The 11,024-nt window shown below is 56.8% G+C and overlaps 1 protein-coding gene across 1 annotated transcript; it reads right to left on the bottom strand.

Moving 5' to 3' along the window:
* Nucleotides 1-849: 849 nt before the first annotated feature.
* On the bottom strand, nt 850-4,675 carry DPP7 (dipeptidyl peptidase 7). Its single transcript, XM_029204077.1, has 13 exons — nt 4,559-4,675; nt 4,375-4,488; nt 4,150-4,289; nt 3,904-4,067; nt 3,542-3,677; nt 3,381-3,462; nt 3,119-3,285; nt 2,872-2,932; nt 2,309-2,427; nt 2,057-2,213; nt 1,849-1,913; nt 1,469-1,539; nt 850-1,344 (listed from the first exon to the last, which is right to left on the bottom strand). Exons 1-13 carry the CDS (start codon nt 4,638-4,640, stop codon nt 1,164-1,166), a joined length of 1,539 nt encoding a protein of 512 aa, XP_029059910.1. The 5' UTR covers nt 4,641-4,675; the 3' UTR covers nt 850-1,163.
* Between the last annotated feature and the right edge of the window lie 6,349 nt (nt 4,676-11,024).

Here is an 11,024-nt window from a genome sequence, read left to right on the forward strand (position 1 = left end):
GGGCTCTAGGTGCGTGGGCTTCAGTAGTTGCGGCACGCAGGCTCTGTAGTTGTGGCTCACGGGCTCTAGAGTGCAGGCTCAGTAGTTGTGGTGCACGGGCTTAGTTGCTCTGCGGCATGTGGGATCGTCCCGGACCAGGGCTCGAACCCGTGTCCCCTGCATTGGCAGGCGAATTCCTAACCACCGCACCATCACGGAAGCCCTCACTCCTTTTCTTTAGCCGGCTGCACCCATGCCTTAGGACTGACCCCGGGGTAGCTTTCCAGAGAGAAGCCAGGATCCTGGGCCTCGACTGGCCCTAGCTCCCAGCCCCTTCTCTGTGTTAAATGTGAGGAGACTTCGTTCTTACCCCTAGAAGCCTCTACACAGGTACCGGACCCGGGGTCAGGCAGGGCCTGGCCTGTTGCTGTGGCCCCTCCTCCGCTCGCACCTTGTGCGCTCGCCCTCAGGCAGGGCTGCCGCCCTCCACTTGCCCACGGGCCCTGCAGGCTCCGTGCCCGGCAGGTGCCCGGCAGGTGTGCGGGGCCCGTGTCTCAGTCGGCCTCTTGCCCTGCCTCTCACGGCTGTGGCTGCCTGCCTGGCACGACCTCCCCAGCTGGGGGGCGCGTGATGCACCCTGTCGCTACCCCCGCCCCCCATACCCCAGCGCAGGAGCCTCTTGGGCAGCAGTGGGTGTGGGACTCGGGACAGCAGGCTTCCCACACGGTGGGGCCTGAGTCCGCTGAGTGAGGCAGACTGCCCCCTGGCCCCGCCCAGGCCTGGCCCCAAGCAGGGGGACTTGGGGGCTGCAGGGCTCCCCAGACGAACACTGCAGTGGTTGGGGACGAAGAGGATGAAGCGGACAGCTGAGAAGGGAGGTGGACAATCACTGGGGTGGCCTCTCGTGGTGGTGTGGATTGGCCGCCGCAGGAAAGGCCGGCATCCCCCATCACCCAAGACACAGATGGGAGCTGAGGACTCTTTTATTTATCAGCGGAGTTTAGGAGGTGGTGTAAGTGTGTTCACTGTGTCCAGGGCCTCAAGACAGGACAGGACGTGGGACAGGACATGCCTGACAGGCCACCAGTGTTTGTCCGGCCTCTCCCTCGGGCAAGACCCTGCCCACCCTGGCCGAGCTCCAGGTTCAGGAGGTTGGGCCGGGGCTCCTCCCCCGCTTACTCGCCTCAGGCTCCCAGCAAGTCCTCCCTGGTCCTGCTGGGGGAGCACCCCTCAGCCTCGGAGCCCCTGTGCTGTGCCAGCCGCAGCCGCTGCTCATGCCTCGCTGCCTCGACCCACTTGCCGATGAGGGTGGCCTCTAGCCTGCGCGCCTCCACGACAGATGCGGGGTCTTCTGGGTGGGACGCTCTGAGGAGCAGGCGTGGGGGACACTCAGCAGGGCTGGCAGGCCCCGAGCCTCACACCACCCTAGCCCACGTCCACCCATCGGCCCAGGCCAGGTACTACACCCCCTCCCCAGGCAGGACCGCACCTGAGGTCCAGGTGATGCGCTCCCCCGTGGATGGTGACGGCGAGGACTGACATGCTCAGGTTGCTCTGAATCTGTATCATTGAAGGAGCCTCCGTGTCAGGGGTGCAGACTGTGCTCTGGGCCTCAGCCTCGCAGCACAACCTGCTGGGAGGCTGCATGTCCCAGCCTGTGGGGTGCAGTTAAAGCAGTAGTTCGAGGTGACTGCATAGACCTGAACGGTCCCATTAGAAATGAAACGTGAAGATGAATGAGCCAGAAGTCAGGAAAAGAACCAACAAAGGGAGAGGAGGGAACAAGGGAGACTGGAACAAAAACCAAGGAGGTGCAGGGCCACGAGTGCTGGGACCCACACGGGGCGGGGACTTCCTGGCCTGACTCACCCCTCCCCTGGCCCAGGGGTCCAGGTCACCGTTGGAGAAGATGATGTTGCTGGCAGCTGTGAGGTCTGAAACGGACAGAGCAAGCAGTGGTGGGGACCGGGTGGGGCCCCCCCAGATCTGTGACCCAGGGGGACTAGGGAGTGTGGGAAACAGAGGCAGCTCAGTGCAGGGGGAAGGATGCCGCCCCCAACCCTGTCTTGAGCCTCACCGCCTCCCCCAAAGCTGGTCTGCAGCCAGTCCTGCCGGGGCCACACGCCCCACGTGTCCAGGCAGTACTGCTGGCGCAGGGCTTCAGTGAAGGGCAGGTCAGGGAAGATGTCCGACACATTGTTGCTGGAAAACGTCAGGTTGATCTCAGTGCAGGCCTGCGGGACACCCGCACCACCATCAGGCCAGGGGGCCAGGACACCACATGTAGCACCCCATACCTGGCAGTCCCAGGCCCCCAGCTCCCACATACCTGGTAGTCCCAGGCCTTGGCATCAGGGCCCAAGCCGCAGCCCGTGGGGTCGGCACAGACCTGGTACTGCAGGTAGATGTCATAGCAGGGCTCCGTGCCCGAGGAGTTGTACACCAGGCCTGGGGGAGAGGGGTACTGGGGCTGGGTGCCTGGACACCCACCCTGCCCCCTTAGATGGGTCCAGCAGGTGTCAGGGGCTCTGGGGTCCTATGGGCCCAGTGAGGAGTGGAGTGGCTGGGACCTGTACTATCAGCTCCTGGCCTGGCTGCTGAGGGCAGCTGGGCAGCCCACCTTGATGTTCTCCCTCCCAGCAGGGTGGGCTGAGGTGGGGTGTGCTGCCCTTTGCACTGGGGACCTCCCAGAAGGCCCTTGGGTTCGCGCTCTCCAGGCTGGGCCGTGACGGGGATGGCCATTTCCTGCCCCAGGGACCAAGTGGAGGCTTCTGCGCTCCCCGCCCCCGTACGGCCCTCATTGCTGCCCGCCCACTCCTCAGCCCACCCGCTCCCCTGCCAACACTGGGCCCCTCACGCTTGACACCAGCCCAGGCAGGTGGGCAGACGCACCGGCCAATGATCGGAGCCCCTTGATCCTCTGGCTCTCACTCAGCAGCCGGTCGCAGCCAACCTGTGGGTGCCAGCAAAGCCCCTCAGCCGGCCACCCCCCTCGAGACCTTCCCTAGTCCCAGGTCCCAGAGTGGGTGCAAGGTCCTGGGGCTGGCCAGCTCTGACCACCCCAGGGCAGCCGGGCCCTTCCCTATCCACAGGACACTGCCCTCCCCGGGTTCCCGCCAGCCAGGGGTGGGTGCCTCGCCTTGACGGGGTTGGCAGGAAGGTGTCCCACGAAGTCGGTAGGGTACGGGTAGTCCATCATGGCCAGCAGGGTGAAGGCATTCCGGGCAAACCCGAAGAGTTGGGTCAGGTCCCCTGGGCCAGAGAGTGGCCAGCAGGTGCCGAACTCCTGGCTGACCGTGTCATAGGCTGCCAGGAGGAGCAGGACAAGGGCCTTTGGAGTCTTCAGGCACACGTGGGGGAGGGGGAATGGGAGGCAGGGAGGCAGGGGGCGGCCTCCTCACCTCCCTGTAGGAACAAGTCCTTGATCTGCCGGAAGGCGTCCCGCACGGCCTGGGCACACTTGGGACTCTGGCCCTCAAAATCCTGGAGGAAGGAAGGGTGTGGCTGCACCCGCAGCCTGGGCTGCTTGGGGGAGGGGTCGGGGGCCGGAGGCTTCACTTACTGCTGAGACGTCCCGAAAGAACTGGTAGGGGTCACCGAGGCCTGCCACCGAGACGACAGGTGCGCTGGCTGCCAGCGCCCCCGCCACGAGGTGGGGGTACTTTATCCTCATGTAGGCGCTGAGCATCCCCCCATAGCTGGGCAGGGGCGCAGGGTTAGCCGGATGGCTCCCCACGCCACCCCTGCAGCACCCCGCTCCCGCCGGCCCCAGTGCACCTCCGCGACGACACCTGCCTCCTCTCTCCTTTCTCAGAGACCCCCACCCCATGCCTCCAAAGGACCCCAAACTTCTAGGACCCACAGAAATTCTGGCCGGGGCCAGGCTTGCATTTGTTCCGGGAGAGAAAGGAGACAAGGACGCACCTCCCGCCAAAGGCGATGGCGGGGGCGTCCTGGGCCCCAAGCTCCTGCCGAAGCGCCCGGAGCAGCCCCGCGTAGTCGGCCAGGGCCTGCTCCACCGTCAGCAGCTCCGTGTACCCGCGGCACCTGGACCGCTCACCGAACGGGAGAGACTTTCCGTAGTACCGCTGTGGGCAGGAGACCAGGGGTCACTGACCCCGCGCCCCGGTCTGGCCCCCAGTCCCACCCCCAGCCCCAGCCGGTACCCACGTGCTCGGCAAAGACGACCAGGGCCCCCTGCTGCGCCGCCAGCTCCAGGATGAACCCTGAGTTGTTGGCGAAGGACCACACGTCCCCCTCGTTGCCCGTGTAGAAGAATATTGGCCCCTCGCCCCTCTTCCAGAACTTCTCTGTCGGATGGAGGCAAGGGGGCGGGTGAGGCGTGGGGTGCCGGTCCTCATCCGACAGCAGGAACTGTCCCCAGGGCGACCTCACCTGACAGCAGGAACCGCTGGCGGAAGGTCTTGTTCCCAAACCTCTCGAAGTTGAAATGGTCCAGGAGCTGCTCGAAGTAGGCCTCCTGAAACTCAGGGTCCGTGGCTCTGTGGGCTGGAGGGCACAGAGCTCAGCGGGGGGGACCTGGGGGTGCCGGGTGGGGGGCCCGCGGGCCGGCACTCACCCCCGGCCTCCAGGCTGCGCAGCTGCAGGGCCAGCACCAGGGCCAGGGCCCACGTCGGGGCCGCCTGGGGCGGGGAGCTCATGTTCACTTTGCCCGCCAGCTTCGGGTCAGGTGGGCGGGGTCACGTGACCGGCAGGAAGCCCTCACGTGACGGCCTGGGCGGGGCTGTGAGCAGCTCTGCCGTGTCCTGCCGGCGGCCAGCTTCCGGGTCCTCAAGCTTCTGGCGCTCCTGTGTCACCATGAAGATGGTCGCTATGGGGGCACAGGAAGTGGGCTGAGGGCTCGAGGGCCCGGTGCTGGGGCGGGGGACGTGCCTGGCCAGTCACCCGTCCTCTAGCGGCCACTGCTGAGGGCCGGGCGCCGTGCCACACACGCACCGGGCGGGAAGTGCCTGCCCCGCTGCCCAGCCGCCTCCTGGCCGCACGGCGTTGTCCTGGGTCGGGCCCCCCAGTGGGCAGCCCCAGGGGAGGGTCACTGTCAAGGGCAGGGTTGGGGAAGGCCGCCTCCTGAGCAGCTGCTCAGAACGAGCCCTGAGAGGGAGGGAGGGAGCCTTAGGAGGATGGGGGTGGGGGCTCCGTCGAAGAGGGTCGGCCGCCGTGGAAGAAGAGCCTGTCCTGTCCGAGCAACAGTGAGGGCCCGTGTGGCTGGGCAGGGTCCGGGCGAGCGGGGGCCTCGGAGCCCAGGCAGGAGTTTGGGCAGCTGGTGGGGGTGGAGAAGGCTAGGAGGCCAAGCCTGGGATCTGGGACCCCCTCCCCTCCCCATCAGGCCAGCCCCCTCACTGGCTCCGCAGTACCCAGAGGACGGAAGGGCCACCTCTCCCCTGGTGCCAGTCCAGGGCCCGGTGAGGGGCCAGACAGGCCAAGCTGGGCGGCCCGCTCAGCACAGGTGGGGCCGTGCTGACCACAGTCCTGCTGGGGACGTGGGCAGTGAGCCAGGCCCAGAGCAGGTGGGGAAGGTGGCCCCGCCCCAGGCAGCAGAGGGAAGGGGAGCCACCCGTTCAGACTCCCAAGACTGTCCCCGGCCAGCTCGACCCCCAGACTCTGCCCAGGCCTGGACTGTCTGGTGCTGGGACGGCCCAGGCTGGGCTGGGGTCCTGGGCTCTGGCCACAGCCGGGAAACCGGGCCAGGTGGCCCATTGGCTTCCCCTCACACAGTCCCAGGACTGTTGCTGTGGCAGTCAGCATGGTGACAATGACTGTCCATCACATGACACCACCCTATGGGTGTAGTCACCCTGAGGTCACCCAGTGCCACACCACAATCATCCCACAGCCCCTGTCCCCATCCCCATGTCCCTATCCCTGTGTCCCTGTGTTCCTCACTTTCCCATGTCCCCACCCCCGTGTCTCCATCCCCGTGTTCCCATGTCCCTATGTCCCCGTCCCTGTGGCACCATCCCTGTGACTCCATGTCCCCCATGGCCCCGTATCCCCATCCCTGTGTGCCCACCCCCATGCCCCCTTTTCCGTGTCCCTGTGTGCCCAGATTCCCATGTTCCCGTGTCCCTGTTCCTGGGTCCCCATCCCCGCACCTAGGGATTCCTGTCCTGTGTTGAGAGAGCTACACTTGAAGGCCCCCAACGGCCTCTTCAGAGTGGGGGCCAGGACAAGGACTCACAGCCCCTTCCCCTGGATGGCAGCCCCTCCCCAGGCTGCTCGCACTTGCATCTCTTCCTCTATCAGCTCAGGGGCCTGATCCCAACACCCCCACCACAGACCCACCACGTTCCCCACTCCCAACCCTCCAGGCAGCTCCTCCATGCCTGGGGTGGAACTGAAAAGGCCCAGAGAGGTGCATTCTGATTCCCTCTGAGACTGTCCTGCCACACCTGGTGACCCTGAACACTCGGGTATGTCTGGGGGTCCAGGGCCCTTCCCCCAACTGCCCGGGGCCACTGACTTTGGGGACAAAGCTGGGGCCTGATGCCCCCTCCACAGCCCACAGATTTGGGGAGCCAGGCCCAGTCCCTCATCACAACCTACTCTGCCCTTTTCAGACCTCAAAGCTGCCAGGAACCAAGGGTGGGGAGAGGGGATGGATGGGAGGTACCAAAGTAGGTCCCAGGGCTCTCAGCTCTGGCCCATGCAGCACCTGCAGTTATGGCCATATTCGTGTGTGTGTGGCCATATTCGTGTGTGTGTGTGTGTGTGTGTGTGTTAAATTATACACTTTCAACCACGTTTAAATGCATTGGCTTTCCCCCCCCCAAACACAAATATTCTTTTATTTACTTATTTATTTATTTGGCTGCGCTGGGTCTTAGTTGCAGCCTATGGGATCTTTAGTTGCGGCATGTGGGATCTAGTTCTCTGACTAGGGATAGAATCTGGGCCCCCTGCATTGGGAGCGCAGAGTCTTAACCACTGAACCACTAGGGAAAGTCCCTAAATGCATTGGCTTTAATGCATCATCATTATTTCTAAAACTAGTTCATTTTTCCAAACAGAAACCATTCACTCATTAAACAACAACTCCCAATTCCCCCTCCCCCAGCCTGGGGTGACCTCTATTGTCCAGTCCCTATGAATTTGCCTATTCTAGATACCTCATGTAAGTGGAATCATACAGAATTTATCTTTTTGTGTCTGGCTTATTTCACTGAGCATAACATCTTCAAGGCTTATCTATGTCACAGCTTGTGTCAGGATTTCCTTCCTTTTTAACGGTAAATAATATTTCATTGTATGGATGGACCACATTATGCATATCCATTCATCCATCAGTGGACACCTGGGTTGTTTCCAACTCTTGGCTATTGTTTAAAATGCTGCTGTGAACCTGGGTATACAAATATCTCTTCAAGACCTTGCTTTCAGTGTTTTGGGGGGTATACCCAGAAGTGAGATTGCAGGATCATATAGTAATTTTATGTTTCATTTCTTGAGGAACCTCCATATGTTTTCCATAGCATCTGCATCATTTTACATTTCAACCAGCAGCGCACAAAGGTTCCAATTTCTCCACATCCTTGCCAACACTTGTTTTCTGTTTCATAGTAGCATCCCATGAGTGTAAGTGGTCTGTCATTCAGATTTTGATTTGCATTTTCATGATTAGTGACATTGAGTACCTTTTCATGTACTTATTGAACATTTATAAATCTTCTTTGGAGAAATGTCTTGAATGGGCAAGGGGTGTCCCCAAGCAGGTCCCAGTGCTCTCAGCTCTGACCCACGTGGCACCTGCAGTTATGCCCACGTTCATGTGTGTGTGTGCGTGTTAAATTATACATAACATATAATGTACCCTTTTGACATTATAAAAGGTGTTTTCATTCTTCATTTTGTTGAGTTTTAGTTTTTTGTTAATTTGGGGTTTTTTTTGAGGTTTTGTTGTTGAGTTTCAAGAGTTTTTGGTTTTGTTGTTGAGTTTTAGAAGTTTTAAAAAGTATATTCTGGTTATTAAACCCTTATCAGATTTGTAGTTTGAAAATATTTTCTCCCATTCTGTGGGCTGCCTTTGTACTCTTGATAGTGTCCTTTGGTGCACAAAAATTTTTACTTTGATGACGTCCAACATGTGTCTGTTGTTGCTTGTGCTTTTGGAGTTTTATCTAAGAATCCATTGTCAAACCCAAGGTTATGAAGATTAACCTGTATGTTTTTTTCTAGGGGTTTTGTGGTTTTAGCTCTTATATTTAGGTCATTGATTCACTTTGAGTTAACTTTTTGCATATGGTGTGACGTAGGGGTCCAACTTCGTGTGGAAATCTAATTTTCTCAGAATCACTTGCTGAAGACAAATTATTTCCCGCATTAAATAGACTTACTGCCCTTGCAGAAATCAATTGGCCATAGATATGAGTTTATTTCTAGAGCCTTACTTGTGTTCCATTGGTCTATGTCTATCCTTATGACAACACCACACTGTTTTGAACACTGCGTTTGTAGGAAGTTTTGAAATTGGGAAATGTGCGTCATCTAACGTTGTCCTTTTCCAAGATTATTTTGGCTATTCAGAGCCCCCCTTGCAATTCCATATGAATTTGAGGATTGACATAAAATTTCTGCAAAAAAAAAAAAGAAAAAAGAAACACTGTTGGAATTTTGATAGGGATTGCATTGAACCTGTACATCACTTTGGGTAGTACTGACATCTTAGAATTAAGTCTTCCTGGGACTTTTCTGGTGGTCCAGTGGTTAGGACTCGGTGCTTTCACTGCTGGGGCTGTAGTTCAATCTCTGGTCAGGGAACTAAGTATAAGCCGCGTGGTGCAGCCAGAAAAAAAAAAAAAAATCTTTCTACCCATGAACAAAGGACATCTTTCCAATTATTTAGGTTTTCTTTAATTTATGTCAACAATGTTTTATGGTTTTCAGTGTACAATTAAATCACCCCCTTGGTTAAATTTATTTCTAATTATTTTATTCTTTTAGATGCTATTTTAAATGGAATTGCTTTCTTAATTTCCTTTTGAATTGTTCATTGCAGGTGCGTAGAAACATAACTGATTTTGTTTGTTGATCTAGTACCCTGCAACTTTCCTGAATTTATTATCTCTAGTAGCTTCCTTGTGAATTTTTTTGTGTATATCTTCTAGATATTTTCTTTGCTTACCAGGGAGATTGCACTTAACATCCTAAATTTATAACAGCGTACTTGAGGTGGACTTCACTCAATCACATAAACTATGCTTCTAAACAGTTCCATCTGCTTTATGTTGTCATTGCAAATTACATGTTTGTACACTGTGTGCACAATTACATGAATTTGTAATTGTTGTTTATGCATTTGTTTTCCAAATCATGTAGTAAATAAAAAGTGGAGTCATAACCCAAAATACAGTAATACTGGTTCTTATACTTGCCCATGGTTTTGCTTTTACCACAGATCTTTATTTCTCCCTATGGCTTTGAGGTACTAACATCCTTTCATTTAAATCTGAAGGGCTACCTTGAGCATTTCCCGTAGGCCAGGTCTGGTGGCGATGAACTCCCTCAGCTATTGTTTATCTGTGAATGCCTTAAATTCTCCCACATTTTTGAAGGTCAGTTTTGCTGGATATAGAATTCTTGGTTGACAATTTTTCCATCACTTTATTTTTTAAATTATTTATTTATTTTTGGCCGTGTTGGGTCTTTGTTGCTGCGCATGGGCTTTCTCTAGTTGCGGCGAGCGGGAGCTACTCTTCGTTGCGGTCCGCAGGCTTCTCTTGTTGTGGAGCACGGGCTCTAGGCGCACAGGTTTCAGTAGTTGTGGCTCGCAGGCTCTACAGCACAGACTCAGTAGTTGGGGTGCATGGGCTTAGTTGCTCCGCGGCATGTGGGATCTTCCTGGACCAGGGCTTGAACCCGTGTCCCCTGCAGTGGCAGGCAGATTCTTAACCACTGAGCCACCAGGGAAACCCCCAGCAGGCACATTTATTGAAGTGAGGTCAAGTTCAATGTTCACAACTTAAGTTCGGGAGCAGAGATGTGAAAGAAACTTAAGAACCAGAAGGGACCTCTTGCAGGGTCTGTCTGGGGAAAACGTGTAAGAGTTTTGTTTTTCCTTAATTTTTATGAGACCATGAGAGAAATTACAGAATGAAGGTAAGGAAGATCATATTAATTGTTTTGTTTTGTTTTTTCCTCCTTTGGTCTCCTATCAGTGGCTGGACAAAAACCTCCTGATTCTAGGCAGAAGTAAGACAAAAGCAGCATTTGGGACACATACACCCGAATCAGAGGAAGAAGTCCTTATAAAGTTTTAAATGGTGACGGGGCAGTTTATCCAAAGGAAATGGGTTTGAGAAGGAACCTTCTGAATGTCTTAGCTCAAGAGGTCGGCTTGAGGAAGGACAGACGACTGAAGACATGAGAAAGCAGACAGGCAGACAAAGCATTAGGAAGCAGATGTCAGCGGCCAGGAAAAAAAATTCCACCTAATTAAAATACAAATCTAATCAGATAACCAAAACCCCACTGACGGAGTTATTCCTAGAAACACACACACACACTCAATGCTGAGGGTGTCAATGAAATACCAGAGTTCAGCGTGAACGTACTTCCCATTCAAGGACAGGTGGCTCCTCGGACAGAGACACAGGGGCCTCAGATGGGCCCACCGTTACCGAGCCCAGGCTCCCAGTCCGGGGTCCTTGTGCCAAAGGCCACCACAGACAACTGTGGTTAACAAGGTGCGGTCATTACTCCAGGCACCGCGGGGACTTGGGGGCGGGGGGTCTCGGGAGGAGGATGCCAGGAAGAAACCGTTCGGGGAGCGGAGCTCTGGTCCGGGGTCTGGGGAGGGGCTTGCTCTAGACCAGACGCCGGCGGAGGGTGGCGGCGAGCCTGACTGGGGTCCTGCGCGGGGCCAGAGCGGCCTCTGCGCTCAGCGGGAGTGGGAGCGCCCCGCCTCGTCTCTCCTCAGGGTCTCAGATGCCCGTGTCCGAGGCTGGGTCCCGGGCGTCCCGTCCCGGGGAGGCTGTCGCGGCCCGGCTGTCCCACGCCAAGACTCGGGCCTGGCGCCGCCGGACGCTCACCCG

This window comes from Monodon monoceros, unplaced genomic scaffold, assembly GCF_005190385.1.
Source record: "Monodon monoceros isolate NGI ecotype Baffin Bay Population unplaced genomic scaffold, NGI_Narwhal_1 Super_Scaffold_5, whole genome shotgun sequence".
Taxonomy (NCBI): Eukaryota; Metazoa; Chordata; class Mammalia; order Artiodactyla; family Monodontidae; genus Monodon; species Monodon monoceros.